The sequence below is a fragment of the Plecotus auritus genome, assembly GCF_963455305.1.
Source record: "Plecotus auritus genome assembly, chromosome: 8".
Classification (NCBI taxonomy): Eukaryota; Metazoa; Chordata; class Mammalia; order Chiroptera; family Vespertilionidae; genus Plecotus; species Plecotus auritus.
The window spans coordinates 107,689,468-107,702,931 of NC_137782.1; the positions used below are offsets into that span (position 1 = coordinate 107,689,468).

The 13,464-nt window shown below is 49.5% G+C and overlaps 1 protein-coding gene across 1 annotated transcript; it reads left to right on the forward strand.

The window, feature by feature from the left end:
• The first annotated feature begins 223 nt into the window (after nt 1-223).
• Nucleotides 224-9,413, forward strand: ECRG4 (ECRG4 augurin precursor). The gene is made up of 4 exons (XM_080684870.1): nt 224-683; nt 4,447-4,494; nt 6,989-7,146; nt 9,033-9,413. Exons 1-4 carry the CDS (start codon nt 605-607, stop codon nt 9,189-9,191), a joined length of 444 nt encoding a protein of 147 aa, XP_080540996.1. The 5' UTR covers nt 224-604; the 3' UTR covers nt 9,192-9,413.
• Nucleotides 9,414-13,464: the final 4,051 nt, after the last annotated feature.

The following is a 13,464-nucleotide window of genomic DNA, read 5'->3' on the forward strand; positions in this document are numbered from 1 at the left end:
CCACAGAGCACGCAGTGGGCACTTCTGGTCTGCGGACATCTACAGCTCACCAGTCCTGGGTTCTGAAAGGCCTTCTATTCCAGCGGCCGGGTGGGGGAAGGGGCGATGTTTTCCTGGATGGCAGCTCTGGACCCAGACTGTGGAGTCTTTCAAAGTATCCCAAACACAGCGCTGCCAAAGGCATCTTTAAGTGCAGCTTGGGAATTAAGGAAATTCCAGAGGCCTCTTTCTAAGCCAACAGTGCGGAGTGAGCGGACAGCACAGCAGCCAGCAACCAGGCTGGGGCGAGAGGCACGGAGGGGAGAGGGGAGACCTGGGCGGGAGTTGGCAATCCACCTCCCATCCTTCCTGGGGGTCCTTGCCTGCCCCGCTGCACCCTGCCAGGTCCTCGGTGGCGCCTGCATCCTGAGCATCCCGACCAGAGGCTAGAGAGCCGGGCTAGGGCTCAGAGCCTCTGCTTGGCCGCTGCCCCCACTGGCACCCCGCCACCACTGTTGGGTCCCTCCCCAAAAGGACGCAGGCCACGCCCGCCCTCCCGGCCTCAGCTCTCCAGCCAGTCCTCCCTCGGCCAGCCCAGCACGTCCCTCCTGCCCGCCGGTGCAGCATGGCCTCCTCCTCGGCGCGGCCCACTGTCCTGGCCGCCACCGCGCTGGCGCTGTTCCTGCTGCTATGTCTGGGCCCAAGTAAGTGGGGCGATGCCAGGGCGCAGGGGAGGGAGATGGCGCAGAGTGGGGGCACAGGCACCCATTTTGAGTCTGAGCAAGGGCCAAAGGGTGATGGGGGTGTCGGGCTTTGCACTCCCACAAATGGCAAGTGGTGGCTTGGCCAGGCCAGCAGAGTACCAGGGTCAAGGGCAGGGCCTCACACCTGTGATGACCTGGCTGGACAAGGAGGGCGAGAGATCCTGGGAGGGGCAAGAAGTGTTTCAGGACTAAGGCGATGGGAAGAGTCCCCGGAAGCTTGCGTCAGTGGGATGGTGCTCCCTCTCCTCCAGACTGAGCTGGCCTCATGTTGCATACCGGCTCCCAAAGGAGAAATGCTTCGCCCTTTCTCCTTCATGGAGCCCTCAGCGAATGGGTTGAGAATTCCCAGTGAAGCGCTCCCTATAAAATGTGCACTTACACATACTCCCAAAATGAAGCAATCTGGTGGGTATGCAGACACCCGGACCCTGGGGGGTGGCAGAGCCTACCCTAAGAGAGGCAGTCTGAAATAGCACATGTTATCTGGACACCCTAGCTTCCCTGTGCCCCTCTGGCTCACTGGTGGCCTCCTGCCTGAGTGAGGCAGGCGCTGTGAGCCCACATCTCTTGCTGAGGGGCTGGAAGGTGTGGAGCCACTTGCCTAAGACCCGAGGCTGGTGCTTTTCCCGCTGCAGAGCAGCTGGGCACTTGTTCTGGGAAGGGAAGACCCCTGGGTGGCTCACTTCTGCATTTTACTCACTCAAAGCAGATGAGGAAACCAAGTCCCCAGGGGAGGGCGGGGAGGCGTGCAGTCCAGCCCAGCTGGAAGGTTGGAGCTGGGTCCTTAGAAGAGCGGGAGTCTGTTCAAGTGGGGAGGGTGACTGCAGTTCCACATCACAGCCACGCGGAAGGCGGGCCAGTAATTCCCATTACATCATTGATCTGCCTCGTGCCCTTTGCTCCTCCCGTTCTAAGAAGCACATCCCAGCAAAGAGGGTGAGCACTGGCTGTAAGCCATTCATTCCTCCTCGGGGCTTGCATTTTACTTCATACCAGCAACACAGTGAGAGGAGTCGGTGACCATTACAGTAACATCACTGAGCTGCAATGGGAACTTTCTTATGACATAAAATGAAAATCTTTATATCTATGTAGAGTCCCCTAGCTGGCTCTTTGTGACACTCAGAAACATTTAATAGAAAAAAATGATTAGTGAATTGATCAAAGAGACATCTTGCCATTCTGAACCTAGGAGGTCTATGCCAGGTCACTAGATTTCATAAATTCACAAGTGCCAATTATCACAGCCTAGAAATAGGAACTGATAGCGTTGGGGTAAAAATAAAAATCTATACACAGAAAATAATCATGGTTATTCACTTGTTCTTTGTTTTTTTCTTCAAACAAATTTAGTGTGGTGTCCGATCACACGGTGTGTAGTAATTGGCACGGTGGCGACACTGACAATTCATAACTCAGGGATAGCCATGCTTTTCAGTTGCATTGCCGAGAAGCGGGGAGACTTCGAGTCTGGAGCAGTGGTGACACATTTGCTGCGAGAAATTGCAGCCTCCTGGCAAATGCTTAAGCCTCATGTCTATTTCAATATGAGACCACATTTCATCATTAATTGTTCAGCGCTTTTACAGAAGGCAAGCCTTGGAGGGACTTAATTTCGTATGAGTTGTTGGAGATTGACAAATGTTAAGATAGTAATGGATGCTAATGTTACTGCCAAGGAACATACCTGTCGGCTTTAGGAAATGTTTTCATTGATTTCCTCATTTAAAAGTAGTACTAGTAAATGAGGATGGATGACTTCATTTAAAAGTCATCTCCTCAAGTGCTCATCTCTGCTTACTTCTGCTCAGCAACTCGTGATGTGACCTAGACCAGTGTTGCATGGCTGTCCAGCTGTTGGAAACCTTATTTCATGTCCTAATTTATGGCCCCGTGGCCCCCAGAAGTTTTATTTCTCTAGGTGAAACATCTAAATTCCTTTACTGTTTCTCATGTAACACATGTTTGCGCCCTCATCCTCTCTCCTCTGACACCTCCGGGTTCCTGTGCTCTTCTGAAAGTCACCTGTTCTGAGTAGAGGGCTGGTCCAATCAGAGTAGGGACGAAACAGAGACGGGACGATTGCTTCCTTTCTGCAGATGCTACCCAGTTATTCACGCAGCCTACAGCTGGAATTGCATCTTAAACAGTCAATCACTGTAGACTGACACGCACATAGACAGTGAAAGCCACTGGGTTCTTCCATAGGCTGCTGCACACTGCGCTGCTGCCTGAGCCCACTGTCCCGTAGACCCCGCCTCCTACGGAAGATATGGGGGCAACACCACCTGCACCCCCAGTCCTTCAGTGTGGTCTTTAGAGATTCTTCCGAACCGGCTCCCCCACTGACACACCTACTCTCAAGGCAGTTGGGTATCACTAAGTTCAAATGCTTGGAGGTAGGAATAGGAGTGGCTGTTTAGGGACCAGGGGTGTCGAGTGACTTGGGTCCAGAGGTGTTCAAATTCAAATTCTGTAGCATTGGGCATGCCAATAAAACACACCTGCAGGAAAAGTCAGCTGTGGGCAGCCAGTTTGTGACCTTTCCCTACAAATGTGTTTTCCCTCTCACCTACCTAGTAACTTCTTTAAGCAGGAGTTCTTAATCTCATTAGGGTCCCAGACACTTCTGAGAGTCTGGAAAAAGCTATGGCTTCTTTTCCCAGAAAACTGTACCCTTGCAGATAGAAGCCCGGCCTTGGGGCCTGTCCATGGAGAGGGAGGCTAAGTACCTGCCCAGAAAGGGCACCCCCACCTCCAGGCTGTCTCCATCCTGGGACCAAACCAGCTCCTTACACCTGAAGGTACTCAGCTCCCTACTTTGAGACTGGCTTTCCCAGGGCTTTGTTTCCCTTCAGAGGCCAAGCCTTCTACTTACATGTGCACTTAGGGACCGAAGGCGCTGACAGGTCCCCACACGTGGAGGGCGTTCTGTCAGGCCAGACATGTTGTTTTCCATTGAAATGCTCAGGCTGATTAGAAACATGTTTAGAGGTGAATAAAAGTCAGAGCAAATGGTGCAAGTAAGGCCTGATTTTGAGGTGAGCAGGACAAGCTACACAGCTGGGCTGGGCTGGGCTGGGCTGGGCTGGGCTGGGCTGGGCTGGGCTGTGAGAGGGCAAAGGCATGGGCGTGTGGCAGCAGAGCTCCCTTTCTGCTGCCTGTCCTCTGACGGCCCTTCTCTGCATCATCTCCTCTTCCTGTGAGGACACGGTATCAGGGTGTAGAGCCCACCCTAGGTTCAGTGTGATAGCACCCTGAGAGCTCAACTCATTATGTCTGCAAACACCCTATTTCCAGATGAGTTCAACGCAGAGGTTTCAGGTGCCGGTGAATTTGGGGTGGGGGACACTTCCACCCACTGTACCACGCAGAGAGAAACTCTGCAGGAAGGGACCTAGGGCAGGTGGCTGGCCCTCATAATAAGACGTAATGGCTAAAAGAGGAAGGCCACTTTCCAGGGACTAGCTCATGTCATAATGCCCTTGGTCAGCCACGGTCATTGCCTCTAGTCTGGGCCATGGGCAGCCTGAACTGCTTTTTTCTGCACAACAGGGAACTCAATGAGCCTAAAGCAGTGTAATACAATCAAGCTGCCAAATAAAGATGGGCGCATGTAGTGGGTTTTTCCAACTGATTTTTGCATTTGAGGAGTTAAAGAGTACAGCCACACTGAACCTGATCTCTATTTCCATTCCTTCAGGCACCACAAGTGGAAATACACTCAAGCTGATGCTTCAGAAGCAGGAAGGTAAATACGCCCCAGATGGGTAAGGGATTAAAATGCAATGGCCACGCCGAATGTGCTCACCTGAGTGTCATGTCTGGCCACTCAGAAGTGTTTGGTCCTTAGAAGATTAGCAGGCCTGAAGAGCTTGTCCTGTGGGTGTGTGGTGTGATATTTTATTAGTTAAGTATTTTTGCCAGGAGACGTTTGAAGGTTATTTTTCTGAAAGCTGTCAGTGTGGACTCAGAACTAAAAGAGGCCGTGCTGCAGTGTGAATTGCTGCTATTTGTGTTGGGACCGTGGACCCGTCAGAGCACATTGTAGAGCCCAGAAAAGCTCAGCTGGTGGATGTGTACATATTGTACGGTCCTGGTGGTCCATCTCCAGTTAACTGTTGTGGGGAGGGTCAAACCAAAAAGCTCCTTCTTACTCACACCTGGTGAAAGCACTGCTGAGCGAATGTGGACAGCAGCAGAGTGCCACAGAGCAGCCTGGGAGCCACACAGCAGCCTGGGCCCTGCACCATCCGCCATCGCCATGCAGCGGCCATCGGGCCAGTGCCGTGGTCTTGTGAAGGCCATCTCTCTCCTGGATTTTTCATCTCACCTGTAAAATTAACTGCCCCTCAGAAATTAAGAAGTGTGACCACATTTCTGATGTGAACATTTAATCACTTATTCCTTTTTAAAATATATATATATATTTTTATTGATTTCAGAGAAGAAGGGAAAGGGAGAGAGAGATAGAAACATCAATGATGAGAGAGAATCATTGATTGGCTGCCTCCTGCATGCCCTCTACTGGGGTTCGAGCAACCTGGGCATGTGCCCTTGACCAGAATCGAACCAGGACCCTTGAGTCCACAGGCCAACATTCTATCCACTGAGTCAAACCGACTAGGACCACTTGTTCTTTTTTTTAATTTATCTTTATTGTTGAAAGTATTACAGATGTCCCCCTTCCTCTCCCTCATTGACCCCCTCTATCCTGCTCCTTTCCCCTCCCCAGGCCTTCACCACATTATTATCTGTGCCCATGGGCTATGTATATATGCATACAAGGTCTTTGGTTAATCTCTTCCTCCCACCCCCCACTTCCCTCTGAAATACGTCAGTCTGTTCCATGCTTCAATGTCTCTGGATCTATTTTAATCATCAGTTTATTTTGTTCATTAGATCCCACATATGAGTGTGATCATGTGATACTTGTCTTTCTCTGACTGGCTTATTTCACTTAGCACAATACTCCCCAGATCTCTCCATGCTGTCTCAAAGGGTAAGAGCGCCTTCTTTTTCACTGCTGCATAGTATTCCATGGTGTAAACGTACCACAGCTTTTTTATCCACTCATCTACTGATGGGCACTTGGGCTGTTTCCGGATCTTGGCTATTGGAAATAACTTACTCTTGTCTCTCTGAGTTAGTGGGGAATCCAGCAGGTTCATGTTGCCTCTAGCACTCACCCTCAGGGATCCCCTCTCAGGATCAGGGCTCCTGGGCATCTTTCCCAGCATTCCCTGCCGCTCCTGTGGCCCAGGTCCCTCCACAGTGTCGGAGACACCTCAGAGGGCTTTCTCCCCCGGCTGGGCAGCCAGCCTGTCCCCAAGGACAACCCGGTGGCAGGTCTCGCCAGAATGGTCACAAGTCCTGGGTGTAGATCCTTAACTTTTATTCATTGCAAGCCAAGAAATACATATGCAGCGCCTGCTGTGTACAAAACAGGGTGACAGGCCCCAAGGGAAAAGACATGAACAAGAGTGAAAAACAACCCCCTGGTGTTTATCCACGTGATAAGGAATACAGAGGGCACCCACTCCCATTCCCCTTGCAGCCTTCATGTCAGCCCGGGGACAGGGACACTCAGGCCCACTGTGTAGGAGGACAGGCCCAACCAGACAGCAGGGCAGACCTGGTGCAGAGCATCCCCTGGCACACCTGCCAATGTGGTGCCTTCTAAACAGCTGAGGCCCCACAAAAAAGACGGGAGGAAGCATGGCCCAGCCAGCACCAAGACCCTTCCGATTCAGCCGGCTGCCAGGAGGCCCGAGGTGGTGCCCAAGGTGGCACTGTGTACTCTAGCAATCTGCCGTGAGCACTGGAGGCTGGGCCTGGTCCGGCCTCTCAGGCTCATCACTCCGGTCCTTTCTACTCCCCAGTTTCCTAAGTGAGCCCAGTGCTCGCTTGCCTGCACGCACAGTGCATATGCACCAGACATCTGTGCCTCCCAGTGCAGAGCCCAGCGGTAGGCCCGCCTCTGCATGAGGCCTGGTCCCAGCCTGGTGAGCGGCTGCAGAGAGTGAGCTGCCTTTCATTTACACCCCAGGCCTGAGGAGGTGAAGGTCAGCTCACGCCCTGTTACATGATTGTTCCCAAACAGGAGCGCTTACTAACCTCACATACATGTGAAGCTGAGCCAGCACCGTCTTCCCCGGGTGGCACTGATGGGGTGTATAATAGTGATCCCTCCAATAAGAAGAGAAGTCATCTCTGTACCTTGGGGTGGGACTCACTCATTTCAGTGTCTGTTCCAAAAAAAACCGACGTGGCTGTGGATGAGAGCAAAGCTAAAAGCTTCCTAGGCAGCCTGAAGCGCCAGCGAAGGCAGCTGTGGGACCGGACCCGGCCGGAGGTCCAGCAGTGGTACCAGCAGTTCCTCTACATGGGCTTCGACGAGGCGGTGGGTATCTGCTCCTGCGGGCCCTGGCTTCCTGCAGGGCAGTGGCGGGGGTGGGGGTGGGGGGTAATAGCTGGGGGAAACGGCACAGAAATTTAGGCTCCATTATTCACTCCAGATGTACCCTCCTCCCCCACCCCCCACTGCCAAGGCCATCCAGGTGTCGGTTACGGTTACGTGACCATCCATATGAGGGCAGCAGCTGGAATTTTCCATCACACTGGGTCCAAGTGGGAAGCCAAATTCCAGAGAAGACACGCCCAAACTGGCTGGAACTTAGATTCAGCAAGAGTCAGATCTTCCTGGGGACAGTTTTAGCTGCTTTGCCTGGGTGTCCTTAAAGTAAATCACAACCTCCCCAAAACATTTTCAGCTTTACCTCAAAAAATGTCAGAAACACCCAGATCAATGGGAAGACCCACGAGGACAATGGGAAGGAGATGAAACTTACGTTTAAAGAGAGAGGGGTCTGAAAATGTCTTGGGGAGAAACTGTCAGTGCATTTGCAAGAAAAGATGGTTCGGTTCAGGTAGGGAGAATGGGCAATTCACCAAGTTACAGAAAAAACACGTTTATAATCAAGCACTCCCAGCTGGGGCCAGGGCCAGGTAAGACAGTCCTGGTGGAGGTGGGGTAGTGCTGCGCAGAGCTCTGCAGTGGCGGCCAGGGCTGCGCGGGGCTAGCGCAGAGAGCTCTCAGCCCACCTAGGCCAGGGAGCACTCAGATCACCACCCAGGCCAGGGAGTGGAGGGAAGGCAGCATCTCCAACAGGGCAGATGGAAGTGTTTTTCCAAACGGACCCAGGATTCATATTGTGAATCAAGGGTGTATACAAAATACTGCAATAGGTGAAAACAAATTAAACTCTTTAGCGACATGAGTTTTTAAATTAAACTTATTAGGAAACAAAACTAAAATAAACAAATGGGACTACATCAAACTAAAATGCTTCTGCACAGCAAAAGAAACCATCAACAAAATAAAAGGCAACCAACTGAATGGTAGAATATATTTGCAAACAATACCTCCGATATGGGGCTAATATCCAAAATGTAGAGAGAACTCACATAATCCAAGAACAATAAAACAAAGAATCCGATGATAAAATCAGCCAGGGACCTAAAGAGACCATTTTTAATGGCTGCATAAAATGCAAGCCTGTAGCCATATCATAATTTCTTTCTCATTCCCAGCTATTGGACATATCAGCTGTTCCCCATTTATCTTTTTGCTACTCAAATATAATTTTTTGTTGTGCAAATAGCTAAACACTTATAGCCAAACTCTGTGCCAGGAATTATTCTAGTTCTTGTGTGAATTAACTACTTAACATTCACAACAACCTAAAAAGCCGGTGCTATCATTGGCATCTTAGTGTGTAGTTTGTTTCTCACTTAGTATTGCGTTCTGTGCAGGGCAGTTACTGGGCAAAGATAGAATTACATTCAAGGGTCATTAAGTACTGCCAAACCGCATATTCCTGTAAGTCATGTGTGAGGGTCCCAATTTTCTCACATCTGCAGCAGCATCTGTTATTCTCACTGAAAACTTTAATTTTTTTACTTATTTGATAGATGAAAATGCTATATCATCTTCCAGCACTTGGCATTTCTTTGATGACCAGTATTTGCAGTTCATAAAAATGGGTATTAAGAATTCAACATGGGGAAATGGCTAAAATAATGTCTGATGACAAACTGTAATAAAGGAGGATCCTATAAGATTCTAGTAACAAGACTAGAAGCACAGCAATGCTCTAACAAGAACTCATTCTTAGTGAGGGTGTTAGCCATTGAAGAGAAACCACCACAGAGAAAGCCAAGGGTGAGACATGACCAGAGGGTGCGTCCTTAAACCCGCTCTCCATGGTGTTCTTTCTTCTTCGCCAGAAATTTGAAGATGATATCACCTACTGGCTGAGCAGAGACCGGAACGGACATGACTACTATGATGACCACCACCGTCACTACGATGAAGATGCCGCCATTGGTCCCCGGAGCCCCGACAGCTTTCGGCACGGAGCCAGCGTCAATTACGACGACTACTAACCATGGTCCCGCCTGTCCGGTGCCAGGAGGGCCCCTCTCCTCTTCCTAACCTAACACAGGTGGCCTCTGTTGTGCTTTGTTTCAGCTGCTCTTTTCTGCCCACTTTCTGTGACCAGAAAGGAAGAGTGCAAACAACGAATATAAATGCCTTTTTATATAGCTTATGCAAGTGCCTGAAAGTGCATTTCATTAAAAAGTAGCAATAAAAGCATTTTGTTTGTTAAAAAGAAAGTCTCAGGATTTATTTGGATGACAGTGAAGCTGGCCGCAGTTTCATCACCGGATGTTTGCAAAGTTGAGTGTCATCTGAGAGGCCCCTCTCTGTTATCCCAGTGGAATCTTCCAAGAACTGACCACCCCAGGCACCCTGGGACTCAGCAAGGGTCTTCCTTTTGTTAAAATTCAGGCCACACTGAGTGCAGGATATAACTCTAGCAAGGAAGTTGAGTTGAACATTATTTCAGGTTACAGGACTGGGCATTCTGGTCCAGTCCCTGAGCTAGAGCTGCACCTGTTCAATGTCACCCTCCATGACATGAAGAGTAAGAGGGAAAACCCTGAAGTCTGGTGGATCTCAGAGCCTCCCTATCTTTAAAAAATTAAACCCTGCCCCATGACTATGAGAAGATTTAAGAGTATACTTCACACCGCATTTAAATCACCTGAGTGAATGAAAGAAAAAGTGGTGTTGGGGAGGGGAGAGGGGATGAGGAAGGTGGGAAGGGGCTGGGAGGTGGGTGAAGGCCTGGGGCATTACTGGGAGGAGGCATCTGGTCACAGCCTCCGGGTCTGCAGAGCTGGGGCGTGGGGGTGGGGCGGGGATGAGAGGCTCCACTCAGAATGGCTCTTATACTTCTGTGGGTTGCAGATGCCTCTGACCGTCTAAAGCAGTGATTTTAAGCCTTTTCCATCTCATGGCACCCCTCAACTAATTTCTAAAATTCTGCTGCACACCAAAAAATGTTTTTTGTTGCTCTGACAAAAAAAAAAAAAAAGTATAATTTTTATTCATTCACACCAAAAGGCTATTGTTGTGTTGGCTGATGGCTGTTGTCACTTTTTTTTTTTTTTTTTTTTTTACAATCTAAGGGAAAAGAGGTCAAGGCCTCTAAGTAAATAGTCAGGTATTGCATGTTTTAAAAAGTCTTGTGGCACACCTGTTGAAGATCTGAAAATAGCTGTCCTAATGGAAGCTTGTTTGTTCTTTCTCAGAAAAATTATACATAATTTTGCAAATAGTCTCTGAGACTATTTTCCAAATAGTCTCTTGGGAATCACGGGTAACAAAAGCCCTGGCTCAGGAGAGCAGTGTTTATGGACAATGAAAACAACTGCACATCAGTAATTTCATTTCTTCCTTTGGAATCCTTACAACTTTTTAAAATTAATGGCAAGATACACATAATATAAAATCTGCCATTTTAACCATTTTCAGGGTACAGTTTGGCAGCACTTAGAGTCACAGTTTGTGCACCATCACCATCATCCATTTCCAGAAATTTCCATCTTCCAAAACTGAAACTGTCCCATTAAATACCACTTCCCTCCTCACTCCTCTCGCCCCTGGAACCTGACATTCTACTTTCCGTCTTTATAAATTTGACTATTCTAGGTGCCTCATACAAGTGGACTCTGTAGAGATGTAAAAAAAAGCCTTTCTTTTTCTTTGCTGTGGCCTTTCACAATTTATGAGAAGCAACTGGCAATTAAACTCCAAGATTGTTAGCTCCTCTGGTTCAAATAAGTTCTCTGTTCAAATTGCAAGATAAGATAAGCTACTCTCAAGGCTACATTCTTGCATACCCCCCTCCCTGCTGGTTTTACAACTCAGGGATAGTTAATACAATGTTCCCTTCCTCCCATCCCCCTTCAAATAGGCCTCTTTTGAACTCTTCATAGCTTTTGCTCTAAGCATGTTTTACAGGCTTGGGAAAAATACTGATAAGACACCTCCCTAGGACATCTGCCCAGACTGTCTCCTGAAGAAGTAACAAACTACAATTCCCCTGATGGCTGCTCAGTTTTAGCCCCCAAATCCCCCTCCTTTCCTTGTCACCTTCCAAGTATCATATCCCAAAAGTTGGATATGATGAAAGATTCTAATTTCAATTATAATTTCTCCTTTGACCCATGAGTTGATTATAAGTATTATTAAACTAACTAGGGGCCTAGTGCACAAAATTCATGCACATTAAAAGGGAATTAATTAGAGGAAATATTTTAATATTGCTATTTGCCCTTTCTCTATAATAGGAGTGTCAGAGATGAAAGAAAATTAGTAAAATGTATATTAAAATCTCCCTCCTGTCAGTCTGGGGAGCACCACGGGATCCAGAGTCAAGTTCCCACCCATCTGCACATGCCTTGAAATCACACCAGACCCAGACCCGGCCGGCCCCACCCCCATTGGGTGAAACCCAGACCTGGCCGGCCCTACCCCCATCAAGCCCCGCCGGGCAGGGCGCATGGCCTCAGGTCCCCCATCAAGCCCCGCCGGGCAGGGCGCATGGCCTCAGGTCCCCCATCAAGCCCCGCCGGGCAGGGCGCATGGCCTCAGGTCCTCCGTCAAGCCCCGCCGGGCAGGGCGCATGGCCTCAGGTCCCCCATCAAGCCCCGCCGGGCAGGGTGCATGGCCTCAGGTCCTCCGTCAAGCCCCGCCGGGCAGGGCGCATGGCCTCAGGTCCCCCATCAAGCCCCGCCGGGGTAGGTGGGCATGGCCTCAGGTCCTCCATCAAGCCCCACCAGGCAGGGGGCATGGCCTCAGGTCCCCCATCAAGCCCCGCTGGGCCGGGGGCATGGCCTCAGGTCCCCCATCAAGCCCTGCCGGGGTAGGTGGGCATGGCCTCAGGTCCCCCGTCAAGCCCCGCCGGGGTAGGTGGGCATGGCCTCAGGTCCCCCATCAAGCCCCGCTGGGCTGGGGGCATGGCCTCAGGTCCCCCGTCAAGCCCCACTGGGCCGGGGGTGAAGCCTCAGGTCCCCCGGCCTGGCACTGGGACGTTGTGGGGGGGCGCGGCCTGAGGACTCTCAGCCTGGCCCAGCGCCACACAGCTTCAGGTCCCTGCTGATCAGTCATTATGGCGTCACAGTGTGATGACCATTTACATATTAGCCTTTTATTATTATGATTTCAAGTGAATGAATTTTTTAAATTATCTTATTGGTTTTGTTTTCTAGCTTAATTGCATTGTAGTTAAAGACAATATGGTCAGTCAGATCCAAATCCTTTGAGTATACACTGAGGTTGGCCAGCTTCTGTCCATGTGGGTATTGCCTTGGTCAGCGTTCCATGTGCACTTGAAAGAAATATGTCATTTCCAGACATCATGTAGTCAAGTCCATCAGCTCAAGTTCCACAGTTACACTTCTCTCATTTTCTGTTTTCTTTCTTTTGAGGGATTCATGTGATCTGATTAGTGTGCGATCTATTGGTAAGTGTTAAAAGTTGATAGATTTCACAAGTTTTTCCTTTAATCCTGTCAGCCTGGCTTTATATGAGGCTATGGGCAAATTCAGTAGATACACATAAATTTAGAATCAATATGTCTTCCCAGTGAATGGAATAATTTATCATTATGCAATAAATTTCCTTATTTCTATGATGCTTTTTGCCTGAATTCTCCTGACATACCTTCTTTGGTTACTACTTGCCTAGTCTATCTTTTCCATAATTTGGCTTTTATCTTTCTGTGTGTGTGTGTGTGTGTGTGTGTGTGTGTGTGTGTTTTCAATTACAGTGAACAAGCATTATTATATTAGTTTCAGGTGTAACACTCAGTGATTAGACATTACATAACTTAGTCAATGATCAACCTGATAAATCTTGTTCTCATCTACACCATACTTAGCTATTATAACACTAGAGGCCTGGTGCATGAAATTCATGCACGGCGGGGGGGGGGGGGGGGGAATCCCTCAGCCTGGCCTGTGCCCTCTCGCAATCTGGGACCCCTCGTTCCTTACCGCCTGCCTGCTCTCTGCTCCTTACTGCTTGGCTCGCTGCTCCTTAGCGCTGCCACGGAGGTAGGAGAGGCTCCTGCCACTGCCGCTGCGCTCGCCAGCAGTGAGCCCAGCTTCTGGCTGAGTGGCGCTCCCCCTATGGGAACACACTGACCACCAAGGGGCAGCTCCTGCATTGAGCGTCTGCCCCCTGGTGGTCAGTGCGCATCATAGTGACCAGTCGTTCTGGTCGTTCCACCTTTAATGGTCGCTTAGCTTTTATTATATAGATTATTGATTATATTCCCTAGGCTGCACTTTACATTACATCCCCATT